The following is a 24,798-nucleotide window of genomic DNA, read 5'->3' on the forward strand; positions in this document are numbered from 1 at the left end:
AATTAAGAAATATACATCAAAAAACACAATTTTGCTCCTTTAAAAATCATGTCTGGATGCTCAAAATCGTCCTCCTCATACTTAAATCAGTATGTTAACTGCTGACATCATTTCTGACACTTTCAGCTTCCTACTTGGTAAACATACAGCTTTACAATCAGATTTTTTTTTCGTCAACTGTCAACACTGTGTTAGCACTTTGAGCTGAAATGTCATTCTGTCAGTCTGAATGAATGTTACAGTACCAGCAGGAGACTGCATTTCAACATAAAAAAAACAAAAAAACAAAAAAAAAAACAGCTGATGTTTTTTAATGAGCAACCGCACAGGGAGTCCATGAAGCTTTATACAACTAGGAAGACAGGATGTTACAGTTGTGAGTTACGATACAAGAGCCCGACGTTTCCACCTAGAATGTTATAACTTTTTCTCACTTATTTCCTATCCAAACCATCCAACAGAAATATCAATGACAAATCTTTCCTGCTCAACCAAAATCGCCCATCGCTTTGCTGTGAACTTTGCCGACCTCACTTCAGAGAGTTCTGCTCATTTCCTGAGGCTGCGTATCGACTCGAAGTTTCAGCTCTCTCTTAAGGTGCTTAAATAAAAAAAAAAGAAAAAAAAAGAAGGACATTATCTTGCCCGTAGCCATCTGCATGACCTGTATCACAACACATCCAGGAGTGTGTGTGTGTGTGTGTGTGCATGTGTGTGGGGAGGAGGGGGGGGGAGCAGGCTGACCTCCAGAAAGCAGCAGTAAGTGTGAAAACCAACTCACCATCAGCAGTTGCAGCAGAAGGAGCATACAGGTTCCCTGAGCCAGTTTTAACTAAGAATGAATTGGGGCCAAACTCATCCTCAGAGTCAGAGTCCTGGGCTGGCTGAGCCGCACTGTTACCTAGCAACCTCCCGTGGTTCTCATTGGCTGCAATGGAAGGGGGAGGGTATGGGAGCTGCTCAACAGGGGAGGAGGAGGCGGATGAACAATGCAGCGGAGGACCTGTGGACCACAAACAGAGACAACACATGGGGGGGAAATGAAACACCCAAACATGGGCATCGTCACACAGAAGCAGAACACACACACACACACACGCGCACGCATACACGCAAGACTTAACTCTGACACTTCAAAAACAAACAGGGACACATCTGCCTTTGTCTCTGCCACCTCACTCCAGCTGGGAAGAACAATACAAACAACCAAAATGACTTTGAGAGTGAACAGAGAAGACATATGCCTGGCACCGCTTGAAAAAACACAAAAACTATGAAACACCTTTTTAAGATGTCTGTCTGAGTGGGAAAAAAAAACAAAAGTCTGGCTCCAATGTAAAGGGAATAAAAAAGAAAAAAAAAATTAATCCAAGAACAACATTCACTTATATTAGACCGAACTTTGAGTAAAGTTTTTACGTTTAAAAGTACATACTTTTACTTGTGCTTTCCAGAGTATAACTGCAGCAGTGTAAAGATGTGTAAGATTAAAATTGGTGGTTATTAAGATGACTTGATAAACCCAAGATGGCGCCTTTTCTTCCCTAACAGTGAGTTAATTAGGTTCTCTTCCAGCTTTGTTGGAGACAGTTCCAGTTCCTTTAAGCATGTTGTTTTTTGCGCTGACTAGAAGTTGTTATTTGGGGTAGATGATGAAAAGTTAGCTATTTTAGGTGTCAATAAAGTGTTTAAAAAATATGATGATGATGTATTCATCTGTACCTTGGCTGAATGTGTTGAAGAATTGAAAATCATTCGATCCCAACAAATATCCGATTGCTTTGAAGATGATGTTGGATTGCTTAGGGTTCCCTCATCCTCTTCAGAATTAATAAGCAAAAATGCTAAATTATTCTGCTGGTCTTTGGTTTTCTTTTTAAGCATTTAATAAATCAAAGACTAACAAACCAGAACACAAAAGTATAAAATAGAGGGACAAAATGACCTCAATTTAAAGGTTGGATTTTTTTTTTACTTTTATGTAAGAATAGGCTAACACAATATATAAGATTAATTTATTTGGAGGCTTTTTATTTTTTTTAACATTTTTACCACGGGCAGCAATTACTTTTGGAGTGCGGTGTATGAATAATAATCTCGTTCTCATGGAGTGTGAGCCACTTGTTGTAAGGTGCCCTCCTGCACGAACTGGTCCTTTATGTTTCCTCCAAATTAACAGCTCTCCTTCTCCTCCACCCCACGGCGATCACACTGCCCACCCCGACTTAAAAGCTCATCATAAATAATTTGCAGTCGTGATTATCAGCAGCTTCTTTCTGCCGTTGTGAAACTTAGATTTTCACTCTTTTAAGGCTTATTGGTTTCAACCTCACGCTGTTAGTCAATGGTAAATCTCCACATAGAGCTCCGTATTAATGTGTGATTAACTTCTGAAGCAGCTCTGCACCATGCTGAAAATGACTCTACTTAAGTAACACGACAACGGCGCGAAAAAACCATTAGTTCTGAGCTCTCCTGCATCTTCCCATCAGTCCCTCCGACTTGATGCTCAAATTCCTGCTGACCCGACTGTCATTCGTCAGAAGTGATGAATTTCTCCTCCTTCAGTAACGATCCCTGAAGAGTATTAAAACACGACTCACTGACTCGCATCTAATTAGGCAGCAATTAGTGATATTACCATATCAGGCGCAGCCCTACACAAGCTGTAAATGTCCACTGCCACAGAGAGTCACAGTTTGTGCTTTACATAAGCTTCAGCAGACACTTCATTTCGCTCTCAGTTTGTCTAATGCTTAATGGGCATGGGGACACAGCAGCCCTGCTGTGGGTTAATGACCGTGACACTGCTGTTGTTGAATGTAAACTAATGCATAGCCACAAGAGGAAGAGGCATTTTTACTGTCGCTCCCCGTTTCCCTTGGATACATATCAGGCACTTCATTAATTTGTGTCAAAACAGCAACACTGCTGAACCCTCTCGACATGCTCTCATCTGCCGCCGTTAGAAAGTAACAAGACTCTTCTTCTTGACGTGAAAGTTTCTCTTTTTCTCTCTCCCGCTCTCTCTGAGGCTACTCATTATTGGGACAAAAAAAATAAAAATAAAAAATTATTAAGGTCCACTAAAAACAGGCAAAGACTTAACCTAAATTAGGTCAAGGTAGTTAAGTCCTGCAGCCGTTGGTCTCGCGCACAAAGGTTTGACTGTCTCCCTGTGTTTAATTAATGCGGCCTCGGCCAGTTCATGCCCAAGCCACGTGCAACCTAAGGCGAGACACTGTGTCTGCGCAGGAGGAGAGAAGATGGCCAGAGAAGTTTCCCCACCTGCCACAGTTAATTGCTTTCGCCTTCACTCACTGTATTACAGCTGCGAAGAGAAACTTTTACTTAGAAGCCCTTGAACCGTGCACGACTGCTTTCATTTCTGACAGTTTTGGGAAGAGCCTCTAACTGGCTGGTGGGGGATCCGCTGTAAACGCAGATCTCCTCCCTCTGTATTTAGCGACTTGATTAGCTTGTTAGCCACCCAGTTGAATACACAGACAAATAAATCTGACAGTGATCTGTGGGCTAAACAAAAGCCTGCTAATGACATCGGAGCATTTGTTTTGTTTTGTTTTTTTTTTCTTTTTTTTTAGCTTTTGTTTCCCTGAAGGCAATGCAGAGGTGATGCATGCATTTAACCAATGCTTTTTCTTTCTGGGAATATCGGCAAAAAATGCACACTACAGAAAATATGAGCTGATTTATTCTATTTACCATTAAAATACCTTGCTTTGCCTTAAGTTAGACAACATAGTACACATAATAAAAAAACAAAAAAAAAACAATGTCAATTTTATATTAATAGACAGTTTAGTGTAAGGAAAAAGTGCAGCAGAAAATGGCACACCAGCAACAGCGGTAACTAATTATTTTAGGGAATTGGAAGCAAAGCCCATTCAATACTTTGGAAGTGATTAATAACGTGTGGACTGGAATCAGCACTTCAAGAGCAACCACATCCAGACGTATCTAGGACATCTAGGACATGAACTGCAAATATGGTATTCTTTGTGTTAAGCAGCTTCTGGTGTCATGGTTTCGGTTTTATAGTTTTCAGTATTACTAACTCTATTGCTGATTTTAACTTACTTCGGTCAGAAAGCAGACAGGACTTTAGTAGATTTTAAACTGACTACTGTACATTCTGTGTACAGAATAAACCCCATTTGCTACACGCATCACAAGTAGAAAACGTGAGGAGAGGAAGCAGAACTGCTATGTAAACAATCTCTCCCACTTCAAAATAAGAGCATAAATATGAACATCTAACCAAAACTTTAACACATATGTCAAACCTCAGTCAACTTAAAGTTTATAAAACAGCCAAATAAATTAGAACTTCAGAATTTATCTGGAAAAAAAAATAGTGGAAGCTAAGTGTACTAAGCTTTTTCAAAGTTAGGAAAATCTCTAAAATGAAAAATAAGCTCAGCTATTAGCACATTAGTTGATTAGAGGAAGTGTGCCCACTAATGCATTTGGAAATCAGGGGTTTCAAATGAGTCCAATTGATCTAAAGTCAAATGTAAGGTTTCTTCAGGAAGTGATGATATGGGAAATTGTACCATTTTTTGTTGCTCCACTGTGTTTTATCAGGTCCAAAGTCAGTACTGCTATCTACAAGGAAATTTTAAAGCAGGTCTTGCTCCCATTTGTTAAAAAGCTTTTTGGAGATGCTGATTGCTTTCACCAGAATGGCTCAGCAACTACGCACACTCCCACTACTGCCTGGTTTAATGACCATGTTGTTACTTGATTGTCCAACAAATTGTCCATAGAGAATCTATAGAGTATTATCAAGAGGAAAAACAAGTGACACAGGGTGATCACCTCAACATGACATCATGCTGAGGCTGTAATTCATGCAGAAGGAGTTCAACTGCACATTACTTGGACGTACCTTTCAGTAAGGGGACATTTCTGCATAACTTAGGTCATGAATTATTTAACTGTAGTCTGAGATATTCAATTCTGAGATTTCATTTGCTCTAATCCATTACTTTCAAAATGAACAGAAATAAACACTGGACTATACCACACTGTGGGAAAAGGATCTGTTTGGGTTTACTTTTTTAAATTGCAATAATGAAAATAATTAAGCCTTCGGAGATATTCCAATTTATGTAGATGCAACTGTAAACATCGTGCATTTGTTGTTGCGAACTTGTGCCGATGATTTTAATAGGGTCAACATATTGTGGCTATACTTAGTAGCTTCAAAGCAAATCAAATTTAACGACCTATAGCGTGTCCCAATAGTTAAGCAGCAATGCACAGAGGACATGGGTAAAAATGCTCCTGGCGTCTGAGCTGCAGTTTTATTCCAGTTGGCTGAATCAATACTGCATATTTTTTTCTACAATTCCCATCTAGCAGTGTTGAGCTTGTCTAAAGGAAAAGAAATAATCTTTCATTTTCTGTTTTATAGAAAAATATGGAAACTTATATTGCTATTATGTAATATGGAGAGTTAATACCAGATGGATAAAACTAATTGGGTTCATCACAAACTTCTTTAATTATCATCAATCTGCAAAGGGCTATTTAATCTTTTCCTCATGTCAATGTATTTATATTTCCACTGGACCAAACTTTACAAGTCCAGTTCTGTTGACTAAAGTTCTGGTCTTCTTTATGTTCTTGTACTGTGACAAATAAAACAAGAAAGTTGGTCAGAATGAGACCGCAGTTATTACGTTGTCTACACCACATGCTGATGGTTCTCTCTGACCAATCAGAGGTCTGTAGTTTCTCCCCGTACTCATATGGTACCACTTTGGCTCAGCTGAACCTTGACCGAGGCAGTAATCAAAACATATATTAATGTCAGATGAGTCTTTACTATCTCCAATGTCTAAGCTAAAAGAAAACACAGAAACGGTGGACCGTGTAATGCAAACGAGGTCAAAACAGCAACATTTTCATCTTCAGAAATAAGAATCAGAAATACTTTTCAGTTATTCTTCAGATAAACTCTTCAGGATTAAACTAAACCACATGTCTTTATATTACTCTTCGAAAGGTACCTCCACTGACATTTAGTTATTATAACTTAATATGCACGTACTTCAGATCAGTAACCAACCATTTCAATAACAATCAGCCATGGTAGTTATTGAAATTGTTGGCAAAGTAAATGTCAGACTTATATAAATCATTTCACAAATATGATGTACGACTCACATGAAAAACATAAATTACTATATTCATTCAAAAGATTTTTTATAAAATCAAAATGGAAAAACCTCACTGTTTCTGAGTTCAAACCTGCCATCCATCCATCCATCCATCCATCCCCCTCTCTCTCTCTCTCTCTCTCTATATATATATATATATATATATAAAAAATTCCCCTCTCACCCTCCGTGGGTGGTCTCTTTCATCCTCTGAGCTCGGGTCCTCTACCAGAGGCCTGGGAGCTTGAGGGNCTGTTGTGGTGGATGTAGCAATACCAAGTGACCACAACATCAGGAAAAAGGAGCATGAGAAACTGGAGAAATACCAGGGCCTCAGAGAGGAACTGGAAAAGGCCTGGAAGGTGAAGACCACAGTGGTGCCTGTGGTCATCGGGACCCTCGGGGCAGTCACCCCCAAACTGGAACATACAGGAACAACATCAGACATCTCAGTCCAGAAATGTGCAGTTCTAGGCACAGCCAATATACTGCGCAGAACCCTCGAGCTCCCAGGCCTCTGGTAGAGGACCTGAGCTCAGAGGATAAAAAAAAAGAGACCACCCGGAGGGTGAGAAGGGAATTTTCATATATATATATGTATATACTTGAAACTGCTCAGGGAGGTTCCAAGAGGCCAATAGCAACACTGAATGAGCAGCAGGAAGTACTGAATTTACTCTACATGTGACTGAGTAACAGGGATGCAAATGTCTAAAGTCAAAGTAAACATCCAAGGTTGGCTAAAATCTCCTAAAAACGTTGTGGGGAAAAGTGTTATGCTCTCATAAAAATAAGCTTGAATTTGTGGTTCTGCAAATAATATAAAATAAAATAAAATAAAAACATTGCCAGTACTAAAATATGCTATCATGTTTTAGGCTTATTTTTCTTCATATTGAACTGAGGTGGATGAATATATGATAAGCTTCAAATACTATTTAGTTTTGGCCCAATACTTTCAGGTGTGTGTTTGGTTTGATTTTCCAGCATCACAGCGAGTCCAAGCAAACACCCATCAAAAGAACGGCTTCAGTAGAGGAATGGCCCACACGCGGTTCGCAATTAAATCTGACAGAAAATCAAATTTTCCAAAATGGAGCGAGCAAAGCTTCTCATTTGAAGATTTTGGATGCTGACAGAAAGAAGACAGAATGCTGAAATTAAAATCCCTTAGCAGCTCAAGTATTAGTTTAATGGTATTTACACACATGCAGCCGGGATATTGCAACTTTTTTTTTTATTTTTACTTTATTTTCCTTCAAACCGATTTGTTTGTTTTTCATGTAAATAATTTATCAAGGTCTTATCTTTTATATCACAAAACCCTGGAACTTTAACAGGATTACAGAAGAGATCTGTTGTTTCCTGAAATATTTACTTTATTAATACCTCAATGTAACATTAACTGTCATGTTTTTATTTATGTGATATGGACCATAATAACATACACCAATTGAGAACCAAATAAAATAAATCACCAAATGTATTACACTTCTAAACTTTGACAGACACAACCTTTGACATTAATTTGATCAATTTGTTGTTGCTCTTGTTTTTGTCTTCCGACACCCAGCTGATTGATCTATTGTCTAATCCATGCTGTGCTAAAACCAATAGATTACAAACCTTAAAGGTGCTCCATACTCGCTGTACATTCTCCCTCTGGGTGTGCAAAGCAATGTAATGAGCAGAGACAGCACAGTTGTTTACACAGCCATAATAACTCTGCAGTCAGAGTGATGCAACATTACACAATGGAAACTCTGAAGCTAATCACAATTATCAGGTTTGCTCATGCACAAGAGGCTAGATAAGTCATTAAAATATAAATAAACACCATTTTTATCGAGACAAAAACAGCTGGGCTTTAAAAAGGTAAACAGTGATTAAAATTTTCATGAGAGACGTAATCAAGAGGACAAAATGAAATGATAAAAGTCAATACAGTCCAAACATTTATCAGTGTTTTTTTTCTTTTTCCCCTTTATTGCTTTATTTATAATGATCCAAACTGAATGCAGGGACTCTGCATTCTGGTTTTTTAATGTTTTATCACATTATAATCACAAACTTTAAGGTGTTTTATCAGAGTTTTAATAATACAACAACCAATAGACAGTACTGCATTAATATAAGTTTTAAAAATCAGTCACAAAAACATCTGAAAAGTGTGGCATGCACTTTTGTATTTCTACACCAGAAGTACAAAAGGTACTTTGGAGAAGTACCTTTTCACAGCAGTCAGAGTCTCAACATCTTTGCTCATTTCGAAATGGATTTCACAACACGATGCTGTCACCAAAATGTTTCACAGTGAGGACAGTGTGTTCAGAGTAATATGCAGTTATCTTGCATTGATTATTTTAATAAAATAAATGAAAGGTCAAAGCCCTGAGGGGAAGTGGTGAATGATGACAGTACATCAGATAAAACACATGAACCCTCATTGTTTCGGATTTGTTTGTAGAACAAAAAAGAAAATAAACTAGCCAGCAAGCTAAATCCTGGTTTATGTCGTGACTGTGAAACAAGTTGCTAAAATGTGGAGTTGTACAAAGTTAAAAGCCACTGAAAATTCATAAACAGGCCAAGAAAATGGTTTCCCCATAAAAACAACCCAAAACAAGATGAAGTAGGGTCTTAACAGCATCATTAATGCTCCTACTGGTGCTATAAGCAAACTGCAAAGTATCTAAATTACTCTGAGTTGCCCTCCAGATCTCAGCCTTTATTATCTTCTCGAAGGACTTCATAATGATTGCAGCAACAGAACGAAAATCATTTTGTGTCTTTAAAGAGATCCACAAGAAGTGATAACAATAGACTTTACATTTATTTCAGAAAGACAATACAGTAAAAATACTGTAGGCTGTTTATCTTTAATAAATTTAAATAAGATATTCTCACACAAAGGTTGCCATGTTTGTGCTGCGATACATCCTGGGTAGGTGGTGTATGCTAGGTGATAGAGCTCCATCTCCGTTTGGTCATAACAGTAAATTTTGTGCAACACCTAACGTTCAGCCCTTTCAATTCTAATTGGAGGTCATTGGAATGCAAAACAATGCAGAAATGATGAGGGGAAGTGAAGATGAGGAGAACCAAATGGATGAAGAGGAAAGTCTCAACTGAAAAAGCTGGTGTTTGGGCAGCTGCTTGGAGATATTAACCACTAAGATCTCCAGTTTCTAACTAAAGCTGTTTATAGTAAGTATCAGGATCATGCAAATGTTCCCATAAAGTCCAGCCACTAAATGGTGTGTTACAAAGATTTAAAGATGCTTCATTGTCACTTTAAGCATCCATTCATTATCTTCCAGTTTGTTTTGATTTCTCGTTAGCTCCTGCTAATGGTTTTAGCTCCAAATAATATGGCAAACAGTAACTCACAAGCCGGTCATGTTTGTTTCAACATATCTCTCGACTAGGTGTTACAAACAACAACCTTCAGGTTAGTAGTAAAATTACAACATATTGACACTAACATGTTCAACTAATTGTGGATCTCTAAGAATTTAAGCTTGACAAAAGGTATAACTGAATTTTTCCAGAGTCTAGGCATCTTGAAGTTGGGGAAACTTTGCAAAGATAAAAGAAAAATGCCAGTCAGTTGTGCAGCACAGTGCTTTATAAGTCTGCTTTTGATGTCTTTTGGCTCGGGACTTCTCTCTGTTTACTGTTTCACTATTTAAATTTATTAGAATTACCAACTGTGCTGATTTAACATTCCAGAGCAACAATCATTGCTAGAACTATATTCATTAAATGACTGTAAGAAAAGATTAAATGATGACTTATGAGCCTGACTTGATGGCAAGGGAAACAGGGCTGCCCTCCAAAATGAGCTGAAATGTATTCTTGTTTTCAGCTGCTGCCTAAATGACTCAACTTGCCACTAACTTCACAACAAACAGCTAAACTGTAGATATCTTGATCTTTGCTGTTCTCTTTCAAGTGTTTTGCAAAATTGCAAAGTGGAGCTAAGTGAAATGAGCAGCTCTGTTTTTTTGTTCTGCGTCTAAACAATTTCAAACTGCTTGCCTGAGAACGCATTTATTAACGTACTATGGTTTGCTGCTGATGCTTCTTGTTCTATTGTGTTGTACTGAATTTATTCTAAAGTCAGGGAGGAATTCACCAAACTGCTTCACTCTCGCCATTTGCCTTTTTTGTGTCTGTCCTGGATTCACAAAGCAGCCAACACCGACATAAATGGAAACGCAAATATGCCCATGAAGTCCTGTAAGAGAAATTAATTTTCATCTATTCTGAAATGAGTTTACTCTTCTCTTGCTTTTAACATTCAGATTGACTGAAGTTAAAAATGCATCAAATTTTACATTTATTAAAAAAGAAGTAAAAAGACACTTTAGAAATCCTATTACTTTTTCTTAATTACTGAAAAAGGTCTTTATTATGGTTTCTATTGTGATGTTCATTCACCATGAAGCTTTTTTCCTCTGTCATGTTACCAGCTGCTTTCAGCGGGGGGTATTTTTTCCTCTGAGTAACTCAAAGAGCTCTGGCCATGATTTGCATACATCTAGATTAATATGAGCAAAGTTTATTCTAAATTCAGGCATAATGCCTTATTCAAGTATGTAGATTCAGCACAAGACATGGTATTTGCTTGGTAGAGCTATTTTAGAAACAGAGATCCATCTTTTGCATTCAGTTTTATAACTAGAAGGCTGTACAAACTTTGATCTGTACAAAATTACCACCTCCAAAATGCTTTGTTTTGCCTCTCTATGTTTGGCTGCTACTTGGCTCAATCTGTGCCCATCACTGATGTCACCAATTGATATTCTCCTGCACTCTTTGTAATTAGAACTTTAAAATGTTTTTAACTCTAAAAAAAACACACACAAATCATTGCCTCTTTCACTGTTATTGCAAAAATACCTAAAATGTTTTATTTCTTAAAAATGATGTCCTCATCACACAACAAGGATGGCTCACTTTACAATAAGCCTGTTTTATAATGTTCAATAAGTGGCTGCTGTCTTTTGCTACTAATTAAATGTCTAAGTGAAGTGCCACTGATTGGTCTAAAGTGAAAATGTATGACTTTTACACTGTTTATAATCATACTAAAGCAACTGAGTCTGCAGTTTATTTTTTATAGTGTTGTGACAGATGTTTATGGTTGCAAAAGAAAAATGGTTCCAAAGTCCATCATGAAAAACCACAAAACATTTTGTTGTTTATGAAATGAGTTTTCCCTACCATCACAGTACTTTGATTAATTATTTAAAGTTGCTTAAAATGCTCATGCAAAACCAACTCATGTAAAACAATTTTTGGTGATTTTTTTTACTTGTGCTGTTCATCAGTCGGGGTCAAAATGATTTATTTATCCATTCATCTGATGGTTGAGTTATGTTGTTTTAAATTATTCCACAGGAAAACTACACTATTGTACACAATCAGATGTTCTTTGGACTGATTTTCTGTAGCTGGCAATTGACTGCATGTGTGGTTTATTCATTTTTGCTTAAGCAACAGAAGGACCAAAACCAGCACAAAATATTTAAGACATTTTGGTAAAGAAAGTATCAGTGTCAGCAGTTTTTTAAAATTCTAAGTCAAATTCAGAGTCAAAATCGATCACAACTCCAACCAGCCGAATCGTTCATCATGACATCATCTGTTTCCAACTTTGGATCAGTTCATAGACATTTTCAGATCTCTGTTAGTGTCCAGGCCTCCCGCCTGCCTTAACAGGTACGGCGCCACATCACTGTGTTGATTTTTTTCCCTTTTTCAGTCACTGTTGCAGATCTGCTGCTGTGCTTGGCATGACTGATCCTTTGACATTGGAGATGGCGTTAAATTTGGCTCTAGAGAGCTAGAAGAGTTCATAGTGCTCAGTGGCTCCAAGTTTAACAGGTCCTGTGGCTGAAATAACAAGCCCAAATCATCGACTGGCTTTTTCACTGATATTCTGAGTTTGACATAGTTTGACTTTTGGCAAACGTTGAACTATTTACAAATGTGCTTCTTTTGGTCTCATTTCTGCATAGGGTATTGGAGTCTTGTGGTTTCCTTTGATGCAAATGTGCAAACATAAGCCTTGTTGACTTATTCGTCTTAGAGAGAAGATACTTTCTCGTGGCAAACCCTCAAAATAATTACTAACTTGTGCCAGTAGTCTGAGATGTAGTTCTATTTATTTATTTTTTGCTCTTTCTGGAAGCACTGTACTGTCTGAACAAAGAGTGAGTTAGCCAGAAACATTTCAATAATTCTCAGTGTAAATGTCTGTGAACTGCCTTCCTTCCAGTTGAATTTTTTATTCAAAATCATAAAAAAAACCCCTTCTAACTGCAACTGCAACAAGAGCTCCATTGCTGCTGTCTTTCCTCCCTTGAATTGTGTTAACAGAAACCTGATTGCTGACAAAACAAAACCTAATTATAAAGGTGCTCACACTTGCTAATGATCAGTCACTTGAGTGATTTTGATTAGCAACACCTCCCTGCTACTTACCCTCTTAATTCCAGTAGAAGCCGTTTGTGTTAACAGTTTTTAAACACACTACCTCTTCATTCTAGGATAGTTTTTATTCAATAAATACTGACCTAGCGTAATATATAGTTAAATTTACCAAATTTTAAGAGCAAGGAAAAAGCAGATGAACAATTCTTTTCTAACTAGTAAATCCTTAATTTACTGTTGTACTGTCTCCTATCTTACAAGATCTTGAGATCCTGATGAGTTATGTCTAAATATGAGGAAATGCAGGGGATTTGTGGAACATCAAGTCATGTGATGTTTCAGTGTTTCATTTTGGATTAATTCTACTCTGAATAGTGCATGATCACTGGGATCAAAGCTGTGTTCTGCTGCATTAAGACTTGGTATGTTAGTGTTGACATTTTAAATTACTTACTGCATGAACATGTATGTGCGATTCTAATTGCATTTCTTATTTAATGGAAACGCCACCATTATAAAATTGTGTTTTTTCGACATTAGCAGAATATTGAAAATGCTTGGTACTGTAGAATGACTTTCCTTTAGAATAATCTACTCTTGAAATTAAGGGTGGATACCTAATAGTGTTAAAGTTGTGCAAGAATAAAACTGCATTCTTTCTTTTTCTATGACAGTAAACTATTTATAGATTTTTTTTTACACCAAACTAATAGTTAATTTATGACCATCTACCCAAAACAAACAACAACTGAAGAATTTCAATATTCGTCGCCGTTTATATTAATCAGGAGTGTGCAAAACCTGCATAATGCACAGTCGGCTACACTCCACCAAACTTCATAATGTAAAGCACAGCCACATTACATACACAAGCAGAGTTTGTGCAAAATGAGCTTTTATGGGCCAGCATTGGAAAATTTATAAATATTCCTCTGTCGGTGCTGTTTACTTGCTAGGAATCAATAACATAATAACAGAGTGAACATAATGTATGATTGAAAACAAATTGTAAATACCCATGAATTCTTTTTTTATTTAGACAGGCTAGACCATTACAGAGAAAATGGAAATTATATTTGCATGTAATAAAAAAATATTACCACAGAAGATGCAGTTCCATTTAAGACTGGCCCACTACTTTTCTATCAGCACTTTCTATCCCAGCATCCATTACTTACATCACAAACACTGCATGCACTTACACAGACACTGAGTGCAAAACTATGAATAAATACATGGCCTAAAAGTGTTTTGTGAGCAAACAAAAAAAATATGTCTATTGTGAAAAAATTTAGGGTATATGCAAACAGAGTAGAAGAAGAATAATGTAAGATATTAAACAAATTTCTTCAAATACACTTCAGAAAGTGTTATGTGCATTTCTACTTAGCCCCTTTTTCTACAATCCATATAAAAAAACCTCAAATGCAAATGCCTTCAGTACCCATCTAGTGACTAAATAGATAAAGCTGATCAAAGAAGACATTAGAGGTTTATTAGAGAATATTAGTGAAAAAAAACAGGATCATGAAGACCAAAGAATACACTAGAAACAGACGGAATAAAGTTGTGGAGAAATTTAAAGCAAAATTAGGCTGTAAAACGAAATTTTGACAAGTAAAGCAATGAGGTCAATGAGAGAAGAGAGCTAACTGTAATTATTTATTGTTTGTATTATTGGCATAAATTATTTGATGCAAATAATTAATTTCTTCAAAGCATTTTTTGCCATTTAAACTAAGTTTATTTTTCTGCCTGTCAATACGCCACAAGCTCCAATAACAAATCTAGTTTTGTCTTTAGTCATCAACGAACAACTGCTTTAAATTAGTCCCAACCTAATTATTTTAACACACACCACAGACAAAAAATAGATAGATTTTTAGTACCTTAATCTACAGTGAGTATGGATCATGCAAAATAAATAGAAAATAAGGACATCTGACCATGATTATTTAAGGATGGGCTTTTCATGGGCTGGAGCTGAAGACACGCCACATTTTTTACAGATGTGCTCGGAGGCTACAAGCTGTTCACAGACTCAAGAGCTGTCCTCCTCACATCTTTAAATGACCTTACAACAGGGGCATACACTCTCAGCGATAATCTATTCAGCTCCACGGATGAGGCAGGAGGTAACCAACTAAGATTACAAAAAAAAAGTCAGCAAATCAGAAGCATTAGCACACAGCTTAAAAGAAATAGCCAGTGGCATTCCAAGGAATCACCCATGAAGATGAAAAGGATCCTGGAGGAACTGAGACTGGAGATGATGTTTCTTCTCTGAGGGCATCTTAGAACTGACTTCTTCCTTGTGCTTTACTCAGACCCCTACCTGGCTCCTCCACCTTTCATCCATCCAGCCTACTCTGCTCTCCTGCATGTAAGAAACAGCATACCCTGAAATCCAGCTAAAATCTGTTTTGAGTTTTCTATTATAAACAGCAGGGGCACAAGGCTGGAAATGTACAATAGAAAACCAAAATGAACTCAAAGGGGCAATATTATGTAAAATTGACCTTTTTTTATTAGCTTTTTATTATCACATTATAATGTTATTCCCTCATCATAAACATACCTGGAGTGTTGCTTTAATTTTTTCATACATGTTTGAGAAATCCTGTAATCTCTCGTGGCAGCTAATTGGAGGCGGCTAAACGCTCGTTAATACCAAGCACCGCCTTTTACCTCAAAGCTCCTCCCCCAGGCAAACTTCCCCCTCACAGTGCACCCGTCCCCCACGTCTTGTGTCTGCTGAGCTTATCATACAAACAACTCCCCAATTCAACGCTGCTGGCTGTAAACAGCATGATGGAGAAGCATAATGTCCTGATGTACTTAAGGGCAAGTGTTGCAAAGGATATAAGCTCCTTAAAGAAACGGAAGCTAATTTCAAGGTGTCAAATTTAAGTTGTGTTTCATAAATAAAGTATTTTTATAACAACTGGAGGTAACATGGTTACTTTATTGAGCTGTAACATTGCACTATGTGCCTGGAAAATTCATAATACCCCTTCCTACTGCTCCCATTTATTGGCCTCAGAAGGGCTGACAACTAATCTTCAGTGATGCTAAAATCTCTGAAGATTCTTATCATTGATGTTCTTTCTAACTATTGCCATAATACTCAGGAAGTGATACTCATACTCACCAAGACTGACAACCATTTGGCTTTAAAAGCAGATTGTGATTAATCCTCCAAACTCCTCTTGCCTTGGCCAATTTTATGGTAGTATTCCCTTGTTTTGCTTTTTTTTCTTTGCAGCAGGAGAAATCCATTTAGCTGTGTTAGTACTATGTTAACATCTATAGATGATCTATCCAATCCAATGTAGATATCAGACCCATTGTTCTCTTTCTGGCTGGGTCCATTGATCCATCCTCCGAGATCGTGGCTTTATTTTGCTGAGGGTGGCTGATTTTACTTTGAAAGGCTAATCTTTCAGTATAAAAAATAATTAACCACCGGTCATTAATCGGCAGATTCGTTAGACTAGTGTTCCCTAATTGTTAAATGTTTATGTAACCAGAAACAGTTCTCAGTTTTTCCACATTACCTAAGGGATATAATGGTGATCACGTTTTCTTTTTGCAGGGAGAAAATATATGTTAAATTGAAGTTTATTGATCTCTCAATGTGCTTGCATTAGTATGCCTTTATCATTGTATTAGTTAAAAATTGACTCAAAATGACAATATTATTTTTTTATCGCAATAACTTCTGGGGCAATTTATCATCCAGGAAATACGTTATCGTGACAGGCCTAATTACCAATACATAACTAAAAATACATCTGAATAGGGACAAAATTGCAGCAGTATGGCTGGCAGTGGACTGTTGAAGGTTTATTCATATTAGCTAATATATGATCATGACAAAAATATAACTAGATCCTTAACACAACAGAACAGGAAATGCTGGCATCATTAGATATTCAATGAAAATTGGAAGATAGAACTAGATCAGAGAATTTCTATGTAAATATTAGGGTGAATAGAACATGATCTTAAGCCACATTAAAGTAGACAGGTCGACTGATATTCCATGATTAGCTAATGGTTCTGGAATTTTTAACACATGCAAGTCTTATAATATTGTCTTTGCACTTTACTTCACAAGTCAAATGTATATTTGTGTAAAGTCGAGGCAAATCTCTGCAACTCCACTTTAACACCCCTGGGGCGTTCTTTGTTCTAGGATGAAAAGTAAAGGTTCTAATCGTCTCACATCTCACTGTTAACAACATCCTGAAGGCATGTAACGGCTGTTTTTAAGAATCTCCAGGTCTGCAGAAGTGTATGCAAGCCACACTGTAACAAGATATCTTTCCCAACTGCACAGTAAAAAAAAGAAGAAAAAAAAAGTGCCGTAAAAAACAGGCTTAAAAACACATCCTCACCCATTTGGGGAGTCCTCTGCAGAGGATTTCAGACTTCAAAGGCATGCACATGGTAATCTGCTTTAAATGGATGTTTCTGGGCCCTCTATCATAGCTCGATCATCAACTGAGCCGACTTAAACCATGGCTAAAAAAAACAATGCTAATAGTGGATAATTATCAGCTTTTACTCCGTCTGCACAGGCTGCTTCATTCCCTCTCACATCACACGCAGAGGCTGGTGAATAAACACAATGGCATGAATAAATAATGACCCCACAATCCTCTTAAGATCCCCAAATGGTGAGCAGGGGGAGAAAAGACAAAAGTTTACTTTTGGTGTTTGAGAGCTAGCGGAGCCTGAAATTATGAGCGACTCATTAGGGCTACATGTGGTTTGCCTGGGGCCTTGCTGAACAAAGATGGCACTATCCCCACCCTGCCTTTTCTCAGTGCATTCTGGGCCTGGCCTAATAAAATTCCTCAGCATACCCCTAAGAAAAAACTACAATCCCAATAACAGACAGTAAAGAGCTTATGCACTGCCTCAAAAACCCCAAAATCCTCTGCATCTATCAACCTTCCTCTGAATATTTAAGACTTAATGCTTCTTATATTATATGTAGTCTGTAGTCCTTATTTATAGCTTGTAATTATTGGCTTTTGTGTCCAAAGCAAACACCTCTGTCAAAACTGATTTCTTCCTCTTATGCTCTCTGGATGGCTTATATAAAAACCCACAGTTTTGTATTTCAGACACTTTGTCAGTGTTGAAGAATTGATTTCTTCGTGCCTGCAGCTCCCACTGAGTGCATGACAGTTCAAAGGCTATCTAAAATACATGCTGTGGAGAGACTTGTGTTTCTGAGCGGTTATATAATTTACAGAATAGCAAATCGTAAAGCAAGTTGGAAATATAACCACTGGGGTTTTTTAAAAGAACTGAACAAGTTACAAAAGTTTGGCTCTGAATGAATCACTGGCAAACCAAAGCATGAGCAAAAGGAAGGAAAGACAAAAAATAAAGGGCAAAGGCTTTTGAAGCATAATTAAGGGGGATTTGGTAAGTCTACAGCAATCCACTTTCCAAATTTCTATTGAGAGAAAGTATTGAAAGAAGTTGGTTTGAGTCCTAGCGCTGTGAAATGGGCAGCTAAACTCTGGTTATCCTTTCATTTTCTGCCAACTCAGAAATGAATCAGAGTAAAACGCTTTTTTGACTGAACTTAATAGCGCCCACGCTACAGTAAATCTGTTGAGGGAGACCAGATTCCAGCATCAATCTGTGTTTTATAATCCTAGTGTTTAAAGTTAATTACTTATTACCTCAATAAAACCTGAAAAAAAATGCCATTAAACAGAGATAACATGACAGAGCAAATTCCAAAATGAAGCTAAGTTTAGATTAGACCATCTGCAATAGAGCAGGGACATTATTTCTCTTTCGCTTTCTTTCTTCCAAGGGGACGAAACAGAACTCCGTAACATTTCTACTTTGCAATGAACATCCCCAGATTAACTGCTTATCCAGGGACGGTTGGGGTGAGTTGTAGCCTAAGGAAGGAGACCCTGACTTTCCTTTCTCCAGCCACTTGGACCACATTCCTCCTTCAGGGGAATCCCAATCCTTTCCCAGTCCAACTAAGAAACAGTTCTCAGTTGGAGTCTTCCACAGCGTCTCTACCTGATGGGATGTGCAAGTAACATCGTAATCAAAAGTAGATGTACTGAACAGTACATCTACTTTTAAGCCAACATTTGGCAATTCTGACACAGCAAGCGCTGAGGCTTACAGACTGATAGAAAGCAGCTTTTATTTGACCTGCTGGCAAAGCTGTCAATTTGTACAGATAAAGCTACCGTTCCCAGTGTGACAACATTATTCTCAAAGAAACTCTACAGAGCAGAGTGGAAAAATGCAAAGATATCCAGCTATTTTCTTTTCAATTTCCAAGGAGTGAAATTTTACTGTTATCACTTGGAGACAGAATGAAAATAAGGTGTAAAAAGAAAAAAGAACATTTTAATTAAAAAATGCTGGTTTTTTATATGTGTGAAAATCCCATTAGCACCGACCTTTTATCCAAGCATCTTTATTTAGTAATGATAGCTCTTATAACATGAAGACTGCTGCAAATAAATTTTCTGACATAAATAATTACATATCTATTTGACCTTTAGTGCTATCCCAGCTGAGTTTGTAGCTCACCTCAACAAAAGCTTTAAATTTTCTAATTGTAACTTCACTTAACTATCAACTTAACCTTCTGAGATTATATTATATATTATAACCTTCTGAGTATTATTGGTATTATTATTACCGGACCTGCTTTTGTACTCAAATTTGCAACAGATTTAAAATGGGTCATTTGACACAAACGAAAAATGTTAAATTTAAAATAAAGTAAGATTGTAAACAATATCGAGAGCTTGAATTTCAAACATCTGCACCAAGTAGAGCACAGCTTCAAATGTACCAAGACATGACTCCTCACCTAATCACAGGTTGAGCAAAGAGAGCATTAATCAGAGAAGCTGTCAACATGCGGCGTCAGAGATGCACTGCTCAAGTGGGAAAGTGTGTGAAAAGGACAAATGTGAGTGGTGCACTCCACAAAGCTGGGCTTTATACCAAAATAGCAAAAAGATAGTCAATGTTTGAAGACTGGCTGCCTCCTTCCACACAGGCTTGGAAGAAGGTTCGGTGGTCAGATGAGATCAAAACTGAACTTTTTGTCCATGAAAAATGCTGTGTGGCAAAAAAACTAGCATCATCCTGACCACATCAGTCCTGTTAAAAAACTTTGTTGTGGAAGAAGCATGCTGTGGGGATGATTCTGCTAAATAAAGAACAAATCTGAAACTGAGAAGTAAAAGAGACTTATTAAGCAAAATTCACTTTATGCACGATTTTCCACTTCCATTTGGATTTCTACTACTTCAAGAAATAGACAAAACTTGGAAAAACACAATAAACATCCATTTCTAGCAATAATTGTATTGTTTTTTTTTGTAGGGCAGAGACTTGGACTGCATCAATTTTGATTACTTAAATACAAAGTGTTAAAATCTTTATGCAATTAATCATTTTTTTATTTTTTTACATACAAAGGTTATGGCTGGTACGCTGTAAAACTGACACACAAACAACATCCACAACAACAGTAATGGACGACAAAGCCATTTCTCTTTGGCACACCTGGGAGTTATTTTTGCTTCAAAAACCAATCTGGTGGGATGCTGGAAAATACTATTGTTGTGTTTTTCCTCTGCTTTAAGAAAAAGATATGCTTGTAAATCAATTTTTTGCAACAACAAAAAAGAAAAGAAAAAAAGACATGCATAATTATCATTATGAATGTGATTTCATGTCATAGATGCTTCAGTGTACCTGTTAGTCAACTTTTATTAACTTTTATGCCATCATTTCTGTTTGATGGCAACAGAAATGTTTAACTTCTGGCGTAGGAACTTTCACAGATTATTAAAGCATAAAAGTTCAGTGTCTAGATGTCTGTCTTAGACATTTACACATCAGAGGTGACTAGTAATGAGGGAAAATATTCAGCGAGAAAGTGTAATTGCTTTTACGTTACATTAGAGCAACAGCATGTTATGATCTCCGCTTCCTGAGCTTCAATAACAACTGCTAATTGCTTTCCCTAAAGATAACTGTTCAGAGTTATCTGGAACTTTATTGTAAGGCAGCAGTACAATCAAGCCAACCAAAAGACATGATAAGAAACACAAAGAGTTTTTTTCGTGCACAGTATAAGAGTGCAAAATATACACATATAAAAAAAATAAAATGTTTTTAATTTTATTAGTGTGTATTTTTTTTCTGATTAAACGATAAAGTGCATTTTTTTAGTTGATTGGTTCAAACAAGACTGACTCAGAAAACCGAATCATGTATTTTACACATAACATTCCCCAAAACTAAGATTAATATAACATGAGCATAGATAATTGACAGTGTGTTAAATGGATCTGTCCAAGTGAGGAACAGAAGTGGTAAGCCCGGACCGGGATGATCCTCTGCAGAGAAGCGCTCATCCTGCTCCATGCTGAGCTTTGAGTTGTGGTGAACCCCCCCGAGCTTTAGTGGTAAGATGGGTCCTGATGTGCTGTTGGTTTAGACAGTGGGGATGAGGGTATGCAACTCCGCAGATAACAGCCCCCAAACTGTCCACAAGGGCCTCTAAACCCCAGCAAATTAGGCTGCAAATGAGCCAGAGAATTTTTTTTCCCCCCTACTAATCCATGATCTGAGCGGGGACTCTGCCAAAAAAAGTAAACAAATAAATAACTTCACAAGAAATACTGGGGGTGAAAATAACCACGGCTGTGAGCCGGGAAACCGCGAGTGATTTCTTTGAAGCCTCATTTTGCCCGATACTCCGCCGCTGCAGTGCAATTCCTGTGACCGCTTCCAAAACAAGCTCCCATGTTGAGCTCGATAAGGAGGCAGCGAAATTACAGATCCCAATCCCACATGAAACACTCTCCCCTACAGCATGTGATCGCATTCTGTATCCAAGATGTCAGACGGAAACGTTGCATCAAACTCTTGCTTTTTTGACAAAAGTCATTACGTTTCTATCTGCAGGGAAACTGACACCATTATGTAAAAGTGGTGCTGCGGAAGAATCAGCCGGTTCTTTAGACGTTCAAACATTCAGCTCTGAATTCAAAGCAAAAATCATTTTCAACCCTAATTCTGAACAAAAAATATTGTTTCTAACTAGCATGCAATGGTTTTATTATTTTAAATTAATTTCAGTTTATGATCATATTCAGGATGGAATTACATATTTTTGTTTTGTTATAAGCCTGTCACAAAGGACGGAAACTAAACATGACTAATTTGCCAGAATAATTTAATGCAAACACAGAATTAAAAGTGAGGAGTATGATTAAGAGTAAAACCCTGCAGGGCATTGGAACAAGCTTAAAGAGTCATTCTGTGCCGTCTGTTGAGCCATTCGAGGCAAGCTAACACACTCTGAATGGAAATTACGGTCTACTGCAACACACCGCAATGTCCGCACCGTGTGAAACAATGATATCTGCAACACAGTGAAGCATGGAGAAATTGGCTGGTGGCAAGAATCAGAACATTTTCAGCTTGATCGTCCATGACAGGTGACAGGCTGGTCTGAAATCGACAAATCCCAACTTTGGCCAATCAGTGAATGCATCATACAAGGCAGCGGTGAGAATAAAAATTCTCATACTGAGGAGAGAGGAAGCAATTTATAAAAAACTGTGTTTTCGGCGACACGGTGGGTCACGTGTGTGACTCAATCAGGAGAGAGAGTGAGGAAGAGTGGATCTTGAAGCAGATAACAGGAAGGCTGAATGTCCAGCTAAGCTGCTCTGTTCTTACCGTGTTTCAAAGCTCTGCTATGAAACACGCAGAATTAAGAATTCAGCTGCCTTTTTAAAATCTTACACTGAATGCGATTCGTGTAGGGATTGAATATTTTTAATGAGTTAATTGTAGGGTTTGTAATTAATCGTAATAAATCACATTTTAATCAAAAATTATACATCAACAAAATAAGCAACCTCGCTCACCCTTCCCTATCTGAGCTCCTCCAGACTAGCAGCAGCAACAATTAGCTAAAGCTAATGTGCACCTCCTGAGTTTATCATACAAACTATTTCTTAGTTCAACATGAATAAGAACAACAGTTGTAAACAGCATAATGAGAACCATTGTTGTGATGACATGCTGAAGGCAAAGTGTAAGAAAGAGCAGAAGCTTTTTAAAGAGACGGAGGCCCAATTCTGAGGTGTCAAATTATGAAGTCAAATTTCTTTTAAATTATGTTTTATACAGAGAGCATTTTGTAATAACTGAAGATAACGTAGTTACTTGATGGTGCTATAAAATGGCATTATGTGGGTAGAAAGTACATGATACCAACCCGTTAAGAAATTAGGACTAGAAAGGAAACCAAAAAAGAAAATGACCAGAATATCTGTAAACTTCAAGGTTTCTGACCTTTATAACAGGTTGATTAGTTTCGATTAGCAAAAGGCAAGGAGATAGAATAACAGCGGAAGAACAGGGAAGGTATATAAAAAAAACTGCTTCTCTTATAATATGCTGCTTCACTTATGCCACCTTTCCATAAGAAGCCTCATATCTGTGGTTCCGACAACCTGCTGTACCGCTGTAATAAAAGCACTAATGACTCCAGTACTGTAACTCAGAGATATCCCATCTAATTGAAAGTCTGATGTTGCTTCCCCCAACACAGGCTGCTGATGCTGAGGCAAAGCTCCGGAGATTCAGTTCAAAGTTAACACACATCTTAAATGTGGAGTGGGTATCAAAGCCATTTGCTCAGACACCTCCAAAGGGTGTGGCCATCAGCAGCAGTGTTTTAGTATGCACAGCCTGCGCGGTACACGACTGAGCTACACGGGTTTGTATCAAAGTATAACAGTTCTGTTTGTTCTGTGGTTATTTTTGGAAAGCTATCATTATGCAAAGAATGCATTTTTAATGTGAGTTCGCATTTTCTTTCATCTGTTGTGACTAAGTAGTCGGGAGAATAATGATCAAAAACATGAGGGGGGAAAAAAATAATAAAAATTTTCCTGGTTAAAGTTTTTTTTTGACATTGTAGAGTTTGTGTTTCTGGGATGGTTTCAAGCTCTGTTTGAGATTATTTGGTCAATTTAGAAATCCATAAACAAAAAGTGGATTTTAAATAGACTTGAATTCCTCATAGTAAATATAGCGAGCAAGCACACTATACCACAGTAGATGCTTTTGTATGCAGTGGTAATGTGGTTGGAGCCAGAAATAATAGAACTGAACAAAAGTTCTTTCAATAGTTGGACGGGTGACAGCTGATGTACCTCCCATTCAAGTTCAAATCTGCAGGAGATTTGCTTTTCAAAGCCCGTCCGCTTTTTTAGAAGGGAGGCGTGACGCGTTTCACAAGGAACACCTGTCTCTCACAGACACTCGTGCTACGTTCAAAGTTTCAGATGCTGAAAACCACCCTGAAGCGCTTAACCTCAATCTTTCAACAGTTCAAAGTCTTGCAAGAATCTTACACCCTCCAAAAAAAGCACCTGATACAGGTAACAAGGGAATAAATCACTATGGAGTTTTAACAGACGGCATGATTTTTTTTTCCTCCCCCCCTTCTTTGTTTCATGATTCATTAAAGGCAGAGTGTGGGAGTCGGTGATATCTGGTGGTAAAAGATGCAGACTGCCACCACCAAATTGAACCCTGCAGCGCTGTCTCCGTCACAGCATGTAGGACTGGGTACCGAGGCCGCCTGACGTTCGTCACTGCCCTGTGTTGTGCAAAAAAAAGACAAAAAAAACAATCTAATGTGGTGTAAGCTCGCATCAACTTTAACAGCGAGAAGGATGTTTGGTTCAATCTGAGCGGCACACTGAACTGAAAATTTACTGTTGACTAGAAATGCACTTGTGTGCTTCTAACGGTATAAAGCTTGAGTTAAAATACAAGATAATATAAAATAAACATCTACCAAGATCTAAATTAGTTTATTTGAAATTAAAAAGAATCAATTTCGCTGCTGTTAAAATAGCATAATGTTAAATATGTAACATAGCGTTTTATAATTATTTTTATTTTCATATAACTGTGCTTCCAATGCTACACTATGCAGATAATAAAAATAGCATTAGTTGCCAGCATAAAGTTGACCTTCGTACCACTGTATAACTGTGTTTACATGTTGATAATACCTTATAATTGCACTTAATTATATAGTAATACTATATGTACTATATAT

At 37.4% G+C, this 24,798-nt stretch overlaps 1 protein-coding gene across 13 annotated transcripts in view; it reads right to left on the minus strand.

Moving 5' to 3' along the window:
• tenm4 (teneurin transmembrane protein 4) overlaps nt 1-24,798 on the minus strand; it is a 209,133-nt gene that overhangs the window by 125,764 nt on the left and 58,571 nt on the right. For 12 of the 13 annotated variants that reach the window (XM_016660826.1, XM_016660827.1, XM_016660824.1 and 9 more), the window contains one exon: nt 782-1,003. The exons of the other annotated variant lie outside the window; for it this stretch is intronic. In XM_016660826.1, the coding sequence (XP_016516312.1) occupies nt 782-1,003 (222 nt within the window). The remainder of the gene's footprint in view (nt 1-781; nt 1,004-24,798) is intronic. 13 annotated transcript variants of the gene reach the window in all.

This window comes from Poecilia formosa, unplaced genomic scaffold (genome assembly GCF_000485575.1).
Source record: "Poecilia formosa unplaced genomic scaffold, Poecilia_formosa-5.1.2 Scaffold299, whole genome shotgun sequence".
Taxonomy (NCBI): Eukaryota; Metazoa; Chordata; class Actinopteri; order Cyprinodontiformes; family Poeciliidae; genus Poecilia; species Poecilia formosa.